This window comes from Psammomys obesus, unplaced genomic scaffold, assembly GCF_907164565.1.
Source record: "Psammomys obesus unplaced genomic scaffold, mPsaObe1.curated_primary_1811, whole genome shotgun sequence".
NCBI classification, from domain to species: domain Eukaryota; kingdom Metazoa; phylum Chordata; class Mammalia; order Rodentia; family Muridae; genus Psammomys; species Psammomys obesus.
In genome coordinates this window covers 32388705-32409843 of record NW_026593286.1, presented here as the reverse complement: position 1 = coordinate 32409843, position 21139 = coordinate 32388705, and the positions used below count along the sequence as shown (strand labels likewise).

The 21139-nt window shown below is 39.9% G+C and overlaps 1 protein-coding gene across 1 annotated transcript; it reads left to right on the top strand.

The window, feature by feature from the left end:
- Positions 1–11984: 11984 nt before the first annotated feature.
- On the top strand, positions 11985–20006 carry CUNH2orf69 (chromosome unknown C2orf69 homolog). Its single transcript, XM_055617099.1, has 2 exons — positions 11985–12303; positions 17334–20006. The coding sequence occupies exons 1-2, from the start codon at positions 12028–12030 to the stop codon at positions 18156–18158; spliced, it is 1101 nt and encodes a 366-aa protein (XP_055473074.1). The 5' UTR covers positions 11985–12027; the 3' UTR covers positions 18159–20006.
- Positions 20007–21139: the final 1133 nt, after the last annotated feature.

Here is a 21139-nt window from a genome sequence, read left to right as displayed (position 1 = left end):
TCTGGCAGTAGAGGTTCTTCTAGCAAGGTAGCTGTTGGTAAGAAAGAAAATGGGTCCTAGTGGCTTATACAGGGGAACAGGAACTAGCAACCTAGGCGCATTTCCAGTTACAGAGAACCTGAAGATGTGCTTTGTGTTATCATCACCTTGCATGTTGAGTTTATAAATCTAGAACCTTTTGGAAATGTTTCACTTTGTTTTGGGGCACATGAGTTCCTTCTATTTCCAAGAATAACCTTAAACTCACTATCTAGCCCAGGCTGGACTTGAACTCAATCATCCTGCCTCTACCCTTTGAGTGCTGGGGTTACAGACCTGTAGCACTATGCCTAGAAGAACACTTAACTTTCAGCATTTCTTTTTATGGAAAGTAAGGAATATTATTTCTGTTCTTAAAATTTTTTTTTTTCAAATACAAACTTCTGAATGAGTAAGAAAATTGTACAAATAGCAGAACTTAGTGTAACATCAATTAAGAAATTATATGGCATATACATAAGAAAATATCGAAAAAGAAGGCATAAATGATTATCTGGCATATTGTACTCATACTTCCTGAACTAATGACAATAGCCATTTATATTACAATTTATAAAAAAAAAAACCTAATAGGATATACATGTGTATGTATATGTAATATATACACATTTACATATATATATGGAGAGGAGAAAGAGGGAGATTGAAATTATAAAGAACTGGCTTACACAATCAAGCAAGCCAAGAAATTTCAAGATCTGTATCTGGCCATATGTGTGATAAAGAGCTGACAGTCCCAGTCCAAGTCTGAAGGTCTGAAAGACAGGATGGCTAATGGTGCAAATTCCAGTCTAGGTCCATGTCTGAAGACAGGAGACCAATGTGCTAGCTCAAACACAGATAGAGAGAGCAAAAGACTAGATGACAGCCACCCACATAGGGAAAAACAACCTGTTTCTCTCAGTCACCAATACAAGTGTCAGTCTCATTCAGAAACAACCTCACAGACGCATTCCAAAAGATGCTTTGCTAATACCCCGAGGTTCAGTCAGCTCAACACCTGTACACTGGAAAATGTTTTAATAGATCATATGAATCCAAGGGGCTATACAGACTGTTCTTACAGTTCACATGTGGAAGAACACAGGACAAACTAAATGACCTTACAAGGAAGCAAGCAGGCAAATACAGAATGTGTTAATAGAGCTAGCCTTTGAAGTACACAAATGATATAAGATGTGATGTCTGGGCTTGCTTTGAACTCCAAAAATGGAAAAAAAAAAAAAAAACCCTGAAGATAAAGAAAAGAGGAATAGTTGGAACCAGTGATGCAAATGTGGCAAAAATCTGAAAAGCACAGAGCCTCATAATTAATATAAAAAGGAAGAGAGCTATTACACTCGTTAGATCTCACAGGCAATCCATATATCTAGAAATGAGCTCAAGCTAGACTACAGAAGGATTTCTCACAGATAAAAGCCAGCATTCCTCAGAAGCTTGTGAAGTTGGTTCCCAGCTGCCAAAAGGAATCTTTTCTCTCACCTCTGGCAGAAGGGACACATGGCTACCTGTGGTGCCTATCAGCATATCAAAGCCCACGCTGACCTCCAACTCCCTCAGATCACAAGTGTCTGTTATACACGTCAAAGTCCACACTAGCATCCTGGCTCTTGCCTCTCCCAGATACTCATATTCTTTATCAACTGTATGAGTTGCCCACCCGCATTCTCTATCTCTTGCTTGCTACTGTTCCTCTTTCCTTCCATCCAGCTCTTGCTATCCTCTTGTTCTCTTGGATGCTCTAGTCTATCTCTCTTTATTGCCACTACTTTCTCTCACTCTCTGGCTTTCCTAGCCTTGGCCATGTCCAGTTGCTTTTCTCTTCTCTTAGCTTTGAACTCTTCCATTTGCCTCTGGATAGTTTCTTCCTGTTATGCACACTGACTCCCCTACCCCCGACAGTGGATCATTGTCAGCAGTTTCTTTATTGCGCTGCTCATGAACAACACGATTCCACCTTTCTGTTTGACAATTTTATTTAAAATTCCAAAAGAGAAATAACTGACTTGTAATCAAGATAGTTCCCCTACTGGTTTCTGTTACTAAAAATAGTGGCTTCGACAATAACGCAAACCTATGTGCCACTCACAATTTATCTTTTTCATAATGAATAAGACACTGTCTTAGATATTTTATTTCCTAAACATCTTTGAAATATGTTGTTTTTCCTTTTTGGCCTATTCAGACCCTAATCCCATTTTCGTAGACTACCTTTACATAATGCTAGCTGCTTTCCTTTTCTGCTGTCAATCTGAGTTAATTGTAATTCATTGTCCCTGAGCTGCTGGTCATTCAAGCAAGACATTAGAAAATTTACTTAAGATCTGCAATGCGAACTCTTTTGATTGAATGAAAGATAGGGAAACCCAGAGAATTCCTGGGAAGCTAGACAACAGTGATGAAATGAGCTTGATCATCTTAATGCTTAAAAGTCTCCCTAGATCTGGCCAGTGAGAGCAGCTCACTGACCCACCAACACTATGATTGAGGCTACTCTCATTGTCCAGCAGGCCATTGCTGCATTAGGAATTTAGCTAAACTGCCCCAAATTAACCCATAGGCCCTACCTGTCCAGGAACCAAGTAACTTCCTGGAATACTGGAAATTGTAGTTCTTGGGAAATAACAATGTCTCCTGGGGAAGTTAGGTGACCTACAGGGTTTGTCTTTATAAGCCCTGTAACAGGTGACTTGAATTCATTCTCAGATGGGAAATTCCAGGCAATGGTTCTTTCCAAAGTCCATCATTTGGTCTGCATTTAATATTTAATAAAGCTTGCTTTAAATTTGGCCTCAAATGGTAGAGTTGGTTTTTCTGGTGAATCCCAGGATTAATACAGGCTCACCAGGATTTCTAGCAATTATAAAACTATTATGGCCATTATGAAATTTACTTGCTTAAGAACTGCAGACTCCTCTGCCAGCAAAGAAGTGGCTCCACCCTTCCTTTCCAGGTGCATCCCTTATGTTTTCAAGCCTCAGCGCCAAAGCCCTGCAAACAGCTGGAGGTTTAAGCTGGAGCCCTCCCGTAGACTTTCTTGATAGTGCACATACATCTACCTGAGTTGGCTAGCCTATACTTGAGAGACCAAAGAATTAAGAATCAGTGGTATTGTTTTAAAGTTTAAAGCTCCAGCCACCTGGGAAAAGAAACTAGCTTTGCTGCATTCTTTCCCCACCCACCAGAGATACAGTTGCTAGGAAACCAACCCAGATGGCCAGGCCAGAACTGTTTGTGGTCTTGGTGCCTAAAGTAAACCAATCATCTCAAAAGTCAATCTCCCTTACCCAATCATGTAATGCCAAAGCATATAAATCCCTGCGTGCATTTTTTTTTTCCCTTTAAAAACCTTGTTTCCCTAGACCGTAGGGCCACATTCCTCTCCTGTTTCTTCAGGAAGTTTGTGTCCTGTGTTCCACATGTATGCAATAAAAAAATACAATAAAACCCTCATGTATTTACAGCAGAGTCTATTCCTGGTCTTTTGGGGTTCACGAACTGGGCACAACATACTCACTTCCCTTTCCAACATACAAACAGTATTAAGTATGCTGTGCTCTGTTTTGTTTTCTAGAACAAGAGGAAATACAGGCTCTCTTATCTGAGCCACTAGCTTGTAAGCTATTATTAAGACACTGGCTGTGTCTTTTATCTTTGAAACTCCAACACTTAGCAAAATGTCTGGTGTAAATATTATATGGTCAACATTTTTTTTTTTTAAATAATGCCAGGTTCCATGTGGTACATCTATTGAGGAGAAGACAGCCTGGATAGACCAAATGCATATAACCAAAATATAAGGCACAGGATAAGCCCTAAAGAATTTTGGGGCTCTTTGTTGTTATTTTATGGAAAGAATGCTTAATTCCAATTTTAGGATACAATAGGGGCACACAATCGAGAAAAAAACAAAGAAAAACATGACAATCAAGAAAACTAACAAGTGGAATTTCAATAGTTAGAGAATAGCTTAGGCTCCAGTACTTTCTGTATAAAATAGAGTGTAATATAAAACCAGAGAGTAGTCTTTTCTCCCACAGATGTATCTAGAACAGCTAGCTAGGGAAGTGGGCTAGAAGTTATCTGTGTTACATTTTGGCCAAAGGGCTCCATTCTGCCTGTGATCCCTAGAATTCGAGTGAAGCTCAGCTCAGAAGTAATGGACCAGAGATGTAAGATGACCCAGTGAGTAACAATGGTTGTTGGATGAGGCCGACAACATGAGTTCAATCCCTGTTATATTTGGAGGAAGAAGAAAACAACTCCTAGATGCTGTCCTCTGAGCTCTACTCACATAAATATCATATGTGCAACTGTGCCTGTCCACATAAATCACATACTTGCATACACACACATAACATACACCCCCCCCCCACGCACACTCCACACATACACACCATGATAGTTTTAAGCTAATATACTGTTTTGATAGAGAACGTTTTGGGACAGGACAGTACTCAGGTGGGGTCATGGTTACTGATCATTGCTCTTACCCAGGTTTACAGTAAGAACAGAGATAGAAACTACAGTCTAGTGAGGAAAGGAGGAAGTTTAAGGTCACAGATGGGCTGGGCTCAAAAGCACTTGTAATTGTTAAGGGAATTAGAACTCCTCTGCTCTTGACTAGGACAACAGGAAAAATGCTGTGAGGACAGGCACCATTTCAGAGAGACTAAAATGAGAATGCTGCTGAATGGGCTCCTTGTTCAAAGATAATTCTCCAGAGATGTGTTTCCTCAGATCATCCTAGAAGGCACAGAGAGGATGGTGGAGCTGTGGCTCAAGGAGGTCGGGCAACTTTTCCAGCTGGCAGAACACAGTAGTTTTGGCCGTGTTCTGCAGACAGAAAAGAAGTAAGAGTGAGAAAGTAAGAGGCCAGCACAAAGGTTCCAGGAAGCAAATGAGAGCATGCAATGTGTGTCAGGGTCAGATTCCCTGCAAGAGGACCCTGAGAACCCATTGCACGAAACCAGGAAGAAGAAACCTAAGCTGTAATTCAGACTCCAGGATATTTGCAATGCCAGGAACTGGCGTGTCTGTTGAAGAAGTATACACGCATGGCATGGAGCTAGACTGAGAGAGCTTACTTATGCCGTGGGTGGCAGAGCTGGGGGGTGTGACTTCACACAGCCACTGCTGCCCAGATGATTCTGTCACAAGCCCCAGATGTCAGAAATGGAACTGCAGAGTACGGTACTTGCCGTGTTTCATGTGAGTCTTGCTTTGATCTGATTATTTCTTTGCTGTGCCTCTACTGCTGCCTTTTGGAATGGGAAGGTTTATGTCGTGGCAGTGTACATTGGGAGTATGTCACGTTTAAAACATGACTCACAGACAGTGCCTGGGGCTTTTGGACAGAGTTGAGGTTAGGAGACCATGCATACTTTTGAAGTTGTAATGAATCCATTTTATGTTATCAGATGGCTACACACCACTGGGGCCCAGGGCTAGAATGCTCTAGTTTAAAAGTGAAATGTAACATCATGGTCTGGTGCTTTGTATTTAATTGTTAATTATTTTGCCTCTGAGTTGTGCTGGCTTTCTTTTACGAGCAGAAACTCATGTACTCCAAAATGACTTCCGTAATACTTGCCTCCAAAATATCCCCGATTGGCTGAATAAATGCCAACACACCTGGGCAGGGCAGAAGCTGGGGAGGCATGGCCAAGGTTCAAGAGCTTGGAGGAGTAGAGGATCATGGGAAGGAGGAGGAGGCAGGTACAGGAGGAGGGAGGAAGCAGAGTGGCCATGGGTTAGTGTGGAGAGAAGCACATGGCAGGATCAGCATGGATGGAAGAAGCAGCCCAGATAGGAATGATTACAGCAACTGGCACAGGATGTGGGACTGAGAGATAAGGGTAGTTTAGGGGGTTAGTATCTTCCCTGCTCCTCAGGATATAAGGCTTATCTAAAATCTACCAGGCATCTGTATCTTTTATTGATTATAATATGCTGTAATATTATAATAATTGATTGTAATAATTATAGGCTTTAATAATAAACATTAGTCATTTTTTTTATTTTCTCCAACAGTGAAATGTCTGCGTTGTATCCCATCCTTGAACACTGAGACCCCAACTAGTGGTGCTGTTTTAAAAGCTCACGGAACTTTTAGAAGGTCTGAGCCTTGGTGGACAGCGTGAGCCATTCCAGGAGGCTTTGTACCCTGGCCCCTCTTCCCATGCATTACTTTTCTTTACTGCAGACACAAGGCAACCATCTGGATCATACTTCTGCTGCCAAGCCTACATCACCTTGGGGAACTGTACCTCTCCTAAAACTGAGCCAGAATAACCTTTCAGTCTTAAGTTTCTTTTGTCAGGTATTCTGTCATTACAAATCTGTTTAAGATTTTGAAAAACTATCAAATGTCATCAAAAGCGCTTCTATCACTCTTGTCAGCAATGCATGAGAATCCCAACTTTTCCACATCATTGTCCACACTTGTTATTATATGTTGTTTTCAACTATAGTCTTACTTATAAAAGTGAAGTGAAACTTGTAATGGTTTTGAATTACATTTCCCTAATGACCAGTGTTGAGTGCCTGTTAATATGATTCTTGTCCATTTGTATATCTTCTGTGAAATGTCTCTGTAGATGTTTTGCTTATTTTTAAGCCTGCCTTAGCTTTATTGAGTACCATGAATTTCTAATGCATTTTTGATATGTTTCTTATCAGGTATGTGATTTCCCAAGACTATATTTTCATTCATTCTGGGGATTGTGTTTTTTCATGTACTACCGGTGGTATCCTTTGAAATAACTGTTTTATTTAGCTAAAATTTTGACTTTTTTTTGTATTGTTTAAAAAGCACTTGCTAATTAATGAACATGATTATTATTCCATGAAGATTATTCCTACCTTTTCATCTAGGAACTTTTTTTAGCTCATACATTTAAGCCTAATTTTTAGTCATTGTTTTGTATATAGTACAGAATGGGCAGGACTTTCCTATTTTGCATGTGTCTGTTCAGGTGTCCCAACACCAGTCATTAAAAAAAATTTTTTTCTTACACACTGCATTATCTTGCCACCTTTGTTGAAAATGAGTTAACTATTGATGTAAGGTTGGTTTCTAGACTTTGAATTCCATTTTACTGTTATGTGTTTCCACCATTATTACTGTAGACACCACTTTGATCAACACAGCACTGCAGTTTGGAAATGGATTTTGAATTCCTAGCCTTTAATGTGTATCTTAGGAAAAGTAAAATAAAGCTGATGATATTCTAATGTGGGTTGCCATGAACTAAGAGATTAATTTTGAAAGAAGTAGCAGCTTTAACACTATAACATTTTCTGGCTGATGGACATTGCATTACTTTCTCTTTATATTTTCTTTGATTTTTATATAGCTTTGTAGCATGCACATTCTATAGTTCTTTCATTAAATGTATTCATAAATATATTTTTACTAGAATAAATACAATTTTTATTACTTTATTTTTGGGGTTTCCATTACCAGTGAACTGAAAAACACTTGAGTCTTATATATTGATTTTGCAACATTGGTCAACTCATTTATTATTTTTAGTAGGTTCAGTAGGTTCATATACAGTATCAAAGCATCTGCACAGATTTATGTATTCCTTTTCAGTCTGGATGCCTTTTTTCTTTTCTTACTGTTCTGGCTAAAACTTCTAGCACAATACTGATTAGAAGTTGAAAGAACAGGCATTTTATCTTGTTCTGTTCTTAGAGTGAAAATACTCAATCTTTGAACCATGAATTATTACATTAGTTGTAGGATTTTCATAATGACTTTTATTACACTGAGGAAATTCTCTTCTAGCCCTAGTTTGTTGAATGGTTTTCATCATGAAAGTATGCTACTTTTTGCTAATATTTTCTGTGTGTCAATTAAGATGTCTATGGTATTTTTACTTTTATGATATTCATATGGCATAGAATGCTGGTTTTCAGTTGTAAAACCAATTTTAGATTTCTGGAATAAATCTCAGGAACCTAGGAAGCAGTCTTTTTGTTTCTGCTCTCTTGAGACAGGGTCCTACTTTATAGCCTGGCTGGCCTCAAACTCATAATCTTCCTTCCTCAGCTTCCTGGGCACTGGGATTACAGGTGTGTGCCATCATGCCTAGCTATAAATCCCATTTGATTATGATGCAGAACTCTCTTTACAGATCATTGGATTTCACCTCATGATAGTATTTTGTTGACAACTAAGTTTTTAATTGATTAGATTTTTCTTATCCTTTAACAGCAAGTAAAGGCTAATATATGCAAATGCTGTTGGTTACCCGTTATGTAGGAGGTTTCACTGAGTGCTAATCTATATAATCTTGATATGCATGATTTGTGTTTTGCTAAACTGTGTGTTCAGCTCATGCTAGAGGAAAGCAAGGTGTAAAATATACAATTTTAGCTAGTGAAACTTGCCAAAATAAGCTTCCACATCCCTAAATGGGCTCATTCTCTAACTTTACTTCTTCTAGAATGTTTGGGGCAAATGCATATGCTACAGTAGTATATTTCACTTACTGTCTTTCTCAAGGTCTAGTTTCAGCATAGTGGCTTTTTATCACACACACACACACACACACACACACACACACACACAGAGAGAGAGAGAAAGAAACATCACCACCACCACCACCATTCAAAAGAAAGGGTAATTGAAAAAAAAATAAGTATTTTGTAGAACATCAACTGGAATTTAGTTAAATCCCATTGGTTTACGTTCCCCAATTTTTCCTTCTCTGTCTCTCAGAGGAAGCCACATTTAAAGATCTTGTCTCTTTTTCTCCATCGCCTGGCCTTACATATCCATTTGAAATCTTTTAGCAGAGAAGTTGAATATTTGTAGCCTACTGGCCAAATCTGATCTGTTCCTATATTTAATTTGATACAAAGTAAGTTTTATTAAATTTCAAGATTTATAGGTTAGCAAGTGATAAGCATCTGTGTATCTTATTTCTCCAGTTAAAAACTTGAAATGCATTGCCTTCATCATCTAGCTGACTCATAAAGAAGAAAGATATTCTTCTTTAATGGTGACACATCCCTTTAGGTTTTCACCACTTCCTGTTGCATGAGACATGGCCAGATTTACTACTGATAACCACATATGGCTTCTGTTGGTATCTGGGTCCGTGCTCTCAATATTGTTCTATACAAGGTAGTCTTTCTCAGATTCCTTCTAAAAGTTTAAATTTTCTTTTATTATATTGAGTAGCATAACAGAAGTTCTGAGGACTCCTTAGAACACTGAGAAATGAGAAAAAGCCAGACATGGGCTGTAGCAGTTTGCACATTACAAATAATAAAATGCCTACTGAAGATCACCAAGTAGCTAGAAAGAGAATAATTCACTCAACTGAGGAGAGAACTTTGTTCTTATAAGATCGAAAGTCTAGTTCTGAGAAAGAATAAAAGAACGTAGAGTCCGTTTGTATGGATGATTGTAGGAAAATCAGAATTAGCACCACTGATTTTGTGGGAGAAGATGGAGGAGATGAAAGAAAATAGTACAGTAACAACAAGGAGACACATAAGAAGTAACTTCAAAGTCTATGACATAGCATATAAACAACACACATACCTCTAATGAGGAACTAAGAGAGAGCGGCTACTTTCCCAGAAAAACATCTCCTGTAGGGTTTAGGAAATCTTTGACTATAGAGCGGGTAGTTCTACTTACTTCAGTTTCTTTGCTCTTCAGCTCTTCCTTTGTATTTCCCAAAGACCTCAATTATTTTAGAAATAGAGATTACTTTGAAATATTTAGTGTTTGCTAAATTAACCTTCTTTCTAAACACAAGTACTTCCTGTTCCCTCCAACATATGATTATTCCATCGGTCAACCTGAAAAACAAAATGGCAAGAATCAAAAGCTACATTAGCAATATCTATCTGTAGACTTGCAGACTACAGTTTAACAATAGTCCTGGCTTAGTGAAAGTTAAATGTGATTTGCAAAACAAAAAAGAAGACCGGCTTCATGGTTGTGATTATATACCGATTATTGTTCAATTAACCTCTATGTCTTAACTAGTTATTTTAATAAAACAATCGATCTACTTTGTGGTAGGAATGAAATAATCTCTTCTTGGTTTCTATCTTACCTTTCTATTGCTGTGATAAAATACCATGACTAAGGCAACTTATAAAAAAGCATTTAATTTGGGGCTCGAGGCTCTAGAGGGTTAGATTCTATGACCATCATGGCAGGGATCATGGCAGCAGGCAGGCATGCTGTTAGTATAGTAGCTGAGAATTTACATCTTGATCCTCAGCGGAGGGCAAACTGAGAATGGTGTGGGCTTCAGAAACCTCAAAACCATCTCAAAACCACCTCCAGCAAGTCCACAGCATAATCCTTCTCAAACAGTCCACAAACTGGGGACTAAGTATTCACATATAAGTCAATAATCTAACAACTTAGATTTATTCTATCAGATGGAATCCAATAGCTTATGGCAAAGTACACTGGCAATTAGCCCTCTATGAAGCCACTAAGAAAGTATAAAGCAATTATATTTTATTACTTGCTAAAACTTGCAAGAATTTTTAAGTTAGAATAAGGCTGGGGATATGGCTTGTTTGGTAAGGTGTCTGCCTCTTTCCTCAAAGCATCAGAGCCTGAATTGGATCCTCAGCATCCACAAAATACGAAGAGCCCAGCAACCTATATCTGTAATCCCAGAGCTGGGAAGGCAGAAATGGGCAAATCCAGGGGGCTTCTTGGCTACCCCTGTCTAGCCTAAATCATGAGCTCCAGGTTCAACAAGATGCTGTCAAAGAGTAAATCAATAAATAAAAAAAAAAAATAAAAATGGAGAGTGAGAAATATACTGTTGACATAAGAAAATGCGTTCACCTCAAAGGTGAACCAAATAGGAGTGAGCTAATGTTTTATAGTACTAAAATAAATTATATAAATTAAAGACCTTTCAAATACATTGATGGAAATAGCAAATGGAAGAAACTCTACTATAGGCCCCAGATGTGATCTGATAACATTCTTAGCTTCTGGAATGAAGGAAGCTAAGTTAATACATTTCAAAGGTTTCATCTGATATTCACTAGGATGCAGTCTGTTCAGGCACACAGGTTGACTAGGAAAGGTATTAAGTAAAGGGGTTAAAGATAGCTCAGTATAAGTAGGCTCTGGACTTGCAACATTATAATTCTGCCCCAACCACTGAAGTTCTAATCAGTTCCTCACTCCTGCACAAACTTCAGGTTTTGCCTTTTTCCAGGGATCTCGTTCACCACATGCAAAGTCCACATCAAGCCTACACCAGCAAACAAACGCAAGAGCGTGTCCGCAGTATGCACACACATACACAATGTTAAATTAACGTTTATTTTCTCCACCTTTAGCATAAATTTGTCCCCATCCTATTCCTACACAACCAGACATAAGTTGCTATCCTCATGATTTTTCTATACTTTTCAAACTGGTTTGAAAACCCTACATGGAAAATTTTATAAGCTGTAAACACCGTCTACAGTAAACGTGCGAACAAGTAGGGCGGTCCTCCATCTTCTCTAGGCCATGTGCCCTGCTCTCTCTACCAACTAGACATGCTCTAGATTTGATGTGGAACCAAGAATTCCCTAATTGGGTAAGCTCAGGAGAAAGGAGATTCCTTCCGTTCAGGCCAAGCACAAGCCCTCCTGAATTACTCTGCTTTGTCTCCGACTGGATAAACCTCGCCGTGAAGATGAACCCACCGAAGCTTTGCTACAAAACCAGGTGAAAGCACGACGCTGCGCAGGGACTGCACTGTGCAAGGGCGCAAACTGCCGCCCAAGCTAGTCCCCGGGCTCTCAGACTTCCGTTCGAACTTCCCGGCCTAGGCCGAGTCCGCCAACCGCAGACGTCCTTCCTCGGGCCGCGCCTTCCGCTCGCCCCCTCCCTCCTGACGCACGCTGCGCGCTGACGTCAGCGGCGATCCAGGGCCGTTGGAAACCGAGGCCCCGCCCTCGCCGCCCGGTGCGCGGCCCTCGCGGCTGGACCCCATGAAGGGGTTCTGGCGGCCGCGGTCCCCGGCGCTGGTGCTGCTGCTCCTGCGGCCGCTGCTCGCCTCCGGAGACTCCGCGTCTCGCCCGCAGGCCCGAGCCATGAACCCGGGAGGCTGCGCGCGGGGCTCCCCGGAGGACAGCCACCGTTTGCTGCGCACCACCGTGCCGGGCTCCGACCCGCAGCGCCGCAACGAGCTGCTCCTGCTGATGGCCGGGGAAGGAGCCGCCGCGGAGCCGCGGCACCACGTCCTCTACTTCCCCGGGGACGTGCAGGTAACGCGGGGTCGGCCTCCCCGACACGCCCACGCGGGTTCTCCCTCGGGGGGTGAGGGGCGCTCGCGTTACTGCCAGAGCCCCGCCCGGGGAAGGGGCCTTGGGTGGCCGCCGTCTCCGCAGGGCAGCTGTCTGTCAATCAAGGTGTTGCTGGGTGGAAGGAGAGGCACGAAGGGGAACGGGACACGCATGCACAGCCCCAGCCTGGTCTCACAGGACTCTGTTGAGAAAACGCTGACTAGCTAAAATACATCCCTTGCTAACGTGTGACCTTTCCGGGAACCCCGAAACACCGTACTGGACGGACTGCAGTTGCAGGGAATGTTCGTGGTACTGAGGCCCGTTTGAGTAGAGCACAGCCGTGTGCTCCGTTTTACTGTTTTTATAGCCGCAGACAAACGCCCGCGCTGAAGCTGTCCTGGCAGCTGTGTCTTAATCTAAAACTGCATCCCGTAATGGATACATTAGCCACGCGAGAGTATCTGAGTTAATGTGAAAAGGCAGGGTTCTCTTTCTCGCTGGTTGTGTTGCCAAAGTGGTGAGCTGCCACCACCATAGGTGACTTGTGTATACCCTGTCAGACAGCTCAGAGACAGACAGCACTTTTGTAGAAAATCAGTCATCCCAGAACGGTCTGTTAGCGCTAGGGTAGTCATGCAAGTTAGAATGTAGCTAGATGTTTTCCTCATGCTAGGAAACTATCAGTTCGTTGCTCTGAAATTGGCACTCTAAAAGGATATACTTAAAAATCATAGTGATACGTAGTATTTTCTCTTGCTCGCAATCCAGTTAGGTGACTTGATTAGCTGACCGCTAATGGAAACTGGAAAAAAAAAATTCAAGAAAATCTCCTCACTTGGTGCCGTAGTTGTACCCAGATGGAAAACAAGCCTGACACTAACTGAGAGACTTGGGACCATCTCCTTCACATCTTCCAGCGGTGGTGGTGTGGCAGCAGAGAACTTTCCGCTGTAAAAGTGTGCCACACAGACCTGTCTTCACCAGGGGCTGAAAGTGCTATCGATATAGTTTGGGTATCGTCTTTCCTTTCACTGACATCTATTCCATTAGCTTTTTGGACAGCAAGAGAGCAGTAATTTGTGCCAAGTGTAGAGTTTTATAGAGTACTAGGTCTTCTGGAAAAGAAATGGAAGGAAGTGCATACAAACCTTCAAGGTCAAATTGCCTAGATTTAACACTCCATTTTGTACTTTTACTCTATGAAATTTGTGCAGATGTTCAATCTTCCTATTGAAGTACCTCAGATATAAAATGGGGCTAATAGTTGAAAGGGCATCAATCAAGGTTAAATACAGGAATAACTCAGTGAGTTCCAGCCCCTTCTCACTTTCTAGTGTGCTGGTGCTCCATTGTTGGACTTTTTTCTTTGCTCTTTGGGTGATCTCTTTCCATCTTGTGGCTTTACATACTATCTATGCCCTGATGACCCTTGACATTTATGTAGTATAGACATAAGATGGATGTCTAAGGATTCACCTTGCCTGCTCATTACTTCTTTGGCTATTCAGCAGCCTTCTAAAACTAAAAATCTATTTACTCCTAAGCAGCCTTCCTCATCCACGTTAATGAAAATACCTATTTAGTCACTTGACTTAGAGATCTGAGTTCCTATAGGTGTCTTTCATACCTCACCTCTCATCCAGCTACATGCAGCGTCTCCGCCTCTCTGTGCGTCTAAAATGATGGCACAGTGGCTTAAAGTGAAGGTCTCCCAAACCATCTAGAGGCTTCCATGATGCTCACCAGTAAGAGCCAGAGTCCTCTCAGGTGCTAGGATTCCATATGACAGCACATCTTGCTTTCCTGAGAGGAAAGCACCACAAGGGTCATGTCTTGGTCTTTCTCTGGGCTTTTGAGCACTTTCGTAGGTAGTTCTCTTCAGTTTCCTTCTCACTGCTGAGTCAGGCTCCGTAGAGATTTCGCCTTGGTGCATTTTTGAGGGATGTGTAGCTCTCGCCCAGAGTAGCTCTCCTCTTTCTTAGTCTATCTACTTCACATCCTTATCACTAATGTTTCTAAACTCTTGCAAACATGACATTTTCTGAAAAAGATTCTTTTGACCCAAGTTCAGTGCAATGTGGGATGGACCTCTAAGTTTCTGCAGGTCAGCAAGCATTTAACTTGGCCCCGTACTCCTTATCTCTGCAAGAGATACTATTGTTGCCCGTCCCTGGAAGAGGAGAGACCTTGCCTCCATCCCTTACCTCCCACAAGCATAGTGTATTCTGTCCCCAGTAAGATGAAAACTCCCAAGAAGAAAACCCCTTTCAATAGGTTAGTTACTGTCAATAGCCTGGGTTGCAGAATCAGTTTGACTATGGGGGCATCTGGTCCTCATCTCAGGGTGTGGAAATGCTCGTCCAGTGTTCTTGGCTCTGAGCTTTGATATAACAGTAACAATCCCAGTTTCCATTTTGCTGCTCGGTTCCTCAGTATTAACATTCCCTTTCCTAACAGGGGGGTCGGAGGATGGGGGTGGGAATGATGTTTAGATTTATAGCACCTTCTGTGAGGTACAACTAAACTGAGAATCATAAAATCTGCATTGCTTGGGTTCATTAAATAATTAATGTAAGCATTTGTATAGCTTCAGGACTTTGGGGTTCTCAATTATAATATGTTTGCTTATTTATTATTTCTGAGTGGTTTCACCATATATAGCCAGGCTGCTGTTGAATTCTGAATCCTTTTGGTGCAGCCTCCTAAATGCTAAAGATTGCAGGCATATGCTACCATACCTAGCTTATAAAAATGAAAGGAGAAGGAATCAGGAGAAGCAGTACAGTGCTAGTCTCAGCAATATAGTGAGTTCAAGGCCAGCCTAGGTTACATGAGGCCTTGTCTCAAAGAAACAAACATTTAAAAATCCAGCAAGATGGTTTAGTGGGTAAAGGTGCTCGCTGCCACACTGGAAAACCCGAGGTCAGTTCCCAAGATGCACATGGTGGGAGGACAGAACCGCTCTTGCAGGTTATCTTGACCTCCACACATGCTGGCACACAGGAGGTAATGTTTAAACACGATAACCAACAGTCACAGACAAGCCTTCCCACGTCTAAACTCCTGTCATTTTATGATAAACCTGGATGTGCAGAAGGTAACGGCAAAATGCATAAAAAGCCAACTTAAGATCTTCTTGGAATATATTTAAAACATACATACCAAGCTACTCATTGACATATATGAAACGCTGTTAATTAAATAGAACTGTTAAGGAATTGAACATGGTAGTGAGAAAATTATCAAAGGACACAAGCATAGTTAACAAAAGTAAAATAAAATAAAATAAAAATAAAATTGTCAGCAGACAGAAAAATGTTTGATTTTATTTGGAAGCAAATATGCAATTAAATTAAGAGTATTGCATAATCTTATCCTACCTGGATTTCTTTAAATTCTCCAGTTAATTTAACCATTACCATTGAAGCTAACTAATGGTGTGGAAATCAGTGCATTCTTGTACATTTCTAGTACAGGTTTTACTGTTACTACCATTGGTCTTTTACTGATGTGTAAAAACTATTATGCAAATTTTATTGATATAGAGTCATGCTTTTTAGCATATTTTAAACAATCTATTTTATTTTATTTATATTGCTGTTCTGCCTCCATGTATGTCTGTGTGAGAATGTCAGATCCCCTAGAACTGGAATTACAGACAGTTGTGAATTACCATGTGAGTGCTGGGATTTGAACCTGGGTCCATTGAAAGACCATCTAGTGCTCTTAACCATTGAGCCATTTCTCCAGGCCCTTTTATCATATATTAATGGGAAATTATAACTAAGTTTATGGTTGCTTAATAGAGAAGGAAAGAATATTTTTATGTATGTAATTACATATGTACGCATACTAGAGAACACTGAAGTGTTAGCCACCTAAACTTTAATTATTTCTAATACTGGTGAACTTAGGACTTTTTCTTTATATCTTTGTAGATTTGATTTTGTAGTCTATTTTTTCAATAAGAAAAAATGTACATATCACTTAATATTCAAACTGCAAATGGTTATAAAGTGAATAGGTTCTTACCTCATTATGTCCAGCCTCCTAATACTCTCATTACCTGAGCTCCCAGTGAGCTGAGACAGGAGAATCACAACCTGGACTATACAGTGAGACCCTGTCTCAAAAAAGAACAAACATTGCCATTAATAAAAATAAAAGTAAAATGCATTATACAACCAAAACAAAAATATATTACCTTATGTAGAATGTAACTAAACAAATAAAAGCTATACAAAAATGCAAAGGCTATAGACAGACAAGAGCAAAAATCTAAATATTAATAAGTAAATGAACTAAATTTCAACATCATCCTAATTTTTAATACTAAATTTGAGCTATCTAAATTTGAGCTATCCCAGGTCTATGAAACTGAACAAATTAAAAAGAAAATTATGGAAGGCAATTTGGTAGTCTGTCAACACCTTTAAATTCTGACTGTTTCAAGCCTAGCTTCTCTACCTCTAGGCATTTTAGAATGCAGTTACAGATGTATACTATGATTTTCTGTGATGCCATTGCAGCTTTGCGGCAAGGAAGCTGAAGTTGGGATAGCAGGTTGCTAGCAGATTTGCCACACCTGTGATGGGTTCTATTCGATATGCAGGATGACAGCTCACTGAATCAGACATGTTTTTAAATTATGTGTTCATCAAAAAGGTCTATAATGAAGCAAATTTATATTTTCAGTTGAATTAAGGAACTTAATTACATGTGTACTAACAAAATAAAAATTATAATTTGTAAAGCTAAAATTTATCTTTCTAGGTGGTTTTATTCAGAAATTCTCAATTTAGTGTAAGTTTATTTCATTATCTTATCTCTTAATGAAGTTTTGGCTGAGAGCAAAGTGTTTCATTCATAATCTTATAGCCAAAAAGTGATAATAGGTTTTTATTTTTATTTTTTTAGTATATTCACCATAGGTCATCAAAACTGTCTCAATAATAATGTAAAGCTATAGGTAAATAAACATTTAATGACCATTTCATCTTTCTTTTCAGAATTACCATGAAATTATGACTCGTCATCCTGAGAATTATCAATGGGAAAATTGGAGTCTAGAAAATATTGCCACCATTTTAGCCCACCGTTTTCCCAATAGTTCTATTTGGGTAATAAAGTGTTCCCGAATGCACTTGCACAAATTCAGCTGCTATGACAATTTTGTGAAAAGCAACATGTTTGGTGCACCAGAACACAGTCTGGACTTTGGCGCCTTTAAGCATTTGTATATGTTATTAGTTAATGCTTTTAACTTAAGTCAGAATGGTTTGCTGTCCAAGAACAGGAGCGCTTGGAATAAGGATTGTAAAGCATCTAACTGCGAGTCTAACTCTTCTACTGCTAGCAGTGGTGGCCAGGAAGAAAAGGAGAGGACCTGTGAAAACGTGGATGAGTCTGCCATGAGCTTTGCTCTACCATCATTGAATGCTGCATCGTTTACTTTGATTGGATTCAGTAAAGGCTGTGTGGTTTTGAATCAGTTGTTGTTTGAGTTGAAGGAGGCCAAGAAAGACAAGAACATAGATGCTTTCATCAAAAGCATAAGAACAATGTATTGGCTGGATGGTGGTCATTCTGGAGGAAGCAATACTTGGATCACATATCCAGAAGTCCTGAAAGAATTTGCTCAAACAGGGATTACTGTTCACACGCATGTCACACCTTATCAAGTACATGATCCAATGAGATCCTGGATTGGAAAGGAGCACAAAAAATTTGTTCAGATCCTCAGGGATTTGGGTATGCAGGTGACTAGCCAAATTCATTTTGCAACAGAAACGCCTTCCATAGAGAATCACTTCAGGGTTCATGAAGTATTCTGAGACTACTAATGTGCTTGCTTAATGGAACTTAAGTACCTTGTTATAAGTACGGATGATGAGATGCAAGATTAATTAGATGCATCATCAGTTTGTGGGCTAAGAAGATGCACATTCCAAAAGTCTGAGTGTCAAATACAGTAAGATTCCTTGCTTGTGAATGTGGGCAATTTTAAATTTTGATTGGACTAGAATTAATTTGAAATCTAAAAGGGTAGTTTGTGATAATTCTGTGACCTTTAAAATGAAAGAAGCTTGATGTTAGTTTTTTAAAAAGCTAACAAAATTGGTGTTGGAAATAGCTGACATTCTGAGACCTGTTTTAAACTAGCTTTGGTAATAACAACCTTCAGCCCTTGAAACATTTCACTTGTGTGTGTCCAAGGCTCTAGGAGATTGGGGGACATCTGTACCCTACATTCTGACTCATGTTTTGTAACCCCCTGGTCTCATTGTCAGTGTTCCACCAAGTGTTCTGTTTGGTTTTTTTAAATCAAAATATATTTATTCCCTTATATCCAGGATCACAGAATTATATAGTTGGGTTTTTTTAGAAGATACTACGCTAAGCACTGCAACTTAATTCTTAATTGACAGTTTTTAATTATCTGTTAGTGTGCTCTCAAAGGGAGACAGATTCCACAGACCTAAATCAGCGTCTCTTCAGCAGCATGGTTTTGTCTGCCAAGAGAAAATAGCTTTCTTTGGCCAAATGTAAAATTACATTGAGATAAGAAAGGTTACAAAGGAAAGTTTGAAGATACAAATAATTTAAATTTTGGCCCAGAAACTGAATTTGCTTAACACTGCTACATAATTTGGGTGAAGCTTCCTTCTGCCCATTTTTCTTTACTAAATAAATGATTTTGAGAGACCTAGATCTAACGAATTTCAAACAATATTGGAACATAGCTGTGGTTATAAAAAGTGGTCAAGCACTTTTTATTTATGAATAAAGCTTTGTAGGTCATGAAATAACCAAGCAGGTAAATATCACGCTGCTTTGGGATCGAAAAGAAAATGATTAGTATCTTAAGGGCCCAGAGAATATTTATTGAACAATATGGAAAGTGTTAATTTTTTGGGTTTCTCCCAAAATTACATTTTAATCAGCCTACAAATATATTCCAAATACTCAACTCATGATAAAGGACTCTTACCCCAGATATTTAAAAATGAACATGATTCCATCAACTACTGATGAGTGTACATTTTGTAAGAAGTTTTATGTTCCACTTTCTTTGAATATCTGTTCTTTTGAGATCAGCACTTCCCATTGTAGAAACAACTCATCTGGTTTCTAACTTATTACATATTTCCTTAACTTTAAGCCCTGTAATTAGATGGCTGCCTTCAATTTGTTTAATAATCCTGAAATGAATCATATAATGGAAAATAGCTGCATTACTGAACGGCCATACAGAGGGCTTTAGTTTTCATAAGGTTGACTGAAGTGGAAAGAGGCTTTCTGTTTTATTTTTAAGAATTCATTTTAAAAGTCTGAGTAAGTTCTTCATCTCTCCACTCACGTGAATGTCCAGTTGTTATGTTAAAGTGGATGTTGATCCGATGGACACTAGAACTGCCATCACCTCTGGAGACAGTGTTGAATAGACAAATACTCTGGAATGGAAATGATTGTGTTAACCCACACATAGGTATTTCTGTTTAATACTTCATATTGGTCCATTCCCACATCTGTTTAAAAAGCTTTGTTAAAAGTTGTTCTTGTAAACATGTGTCCTACTTGATTGTGCCTTTGTAAAGTCACTGAGAGAAGTGGTCCTACAAATGTGAACGCTGTTACCACTGCAACATGAATGTATAATTACATTAAAAATAATCCACAGGAATATTTGGATGTGTTTGTCTGTTCATTCAGGTCATTTGGAAGGAAAACTCTGCCTTCACCTTGTCATTTTGCATGTCTGTTTTTACTTTCCTGTCTTTTTCAGTGAACAACTTCACATTTATTCATTTATTTATTGGTTTTTCAAGACAGGGTTTCTCTGTACTTTTGTCAGCGAACAACTTTCCATTTATTTATTTATTATTTATTTATTGGTTTTTCGAGACAGGGTTTCTCTGTATAGCCTTGGCTGTTCAGGACTTCCTTTTAGACCAGGCTGGTCTTGAACTCACAGAGTTCACCTGCCTCTGTCTTCGAGTGCAGGGATTACAGGTGTGCACCACAATGCCTGGCAACTTTCCTTTTCATTGAGTACACCTCTTGTTAATTGTTCCATAACCATCTGCATTATAACAACTTCTTTTGTTGGGTTCCTATAGGAAACCTTAAAAAGTTGGCACAGTCCAATTTCTTTTTTTTTAATTACATTTTTTTTATATTAGTTTACTTTGTATCCCAGCTGTAGCCCCCTCCATCATTCCCTCCCAACCCCCCTCCCCATCTCCTCTCTGCCCCTCTCTAAGTCCACTGATAGATAGGGGAGGTCCTCCTCCCCTTCCATCTGACCCTAGCTTATCAGGTCTCTTCAGGACTGGCTGCAATGTCCTCTGTGGCCTAGCAAGGCTGCTCCTTCCTTGGGGGGAGAAGGGGAGGTCAAAGAGCCAGCCACTGAGTTCATGTCAGAAATGTTCCCCTTACTAGGAAAACCCATTTGGTTTCTGAGCTGCCATGGGCTACATCCAAGCAGGGATCCTAGGTTATATCCATGCATGGTCGTTGGTGGGAGGAATGGTCTCAGAAAAGACCGCTGGTCCTGTGGATCTCCTGTCCTCTCCAGGTCATACTAACTCCCCCTTCTTTCATGATTTCCTGCACTCTGCCCAAGGTTTGTTTATGAGTCTCAGCATCTGCTTTGATACAATGCTAGGTAGAGACTTTCAGAGGCCCTCTGTCCTGTTACTTTTTTCTCCTACTTCCAATGTCAATCCCATTTGTCTTTCTAAGTGAGGACTGATCATCTTACCCCAAGTCCAAATTCTATCACAACCTGCCTTTCGCCTCTCCTACTCCACAA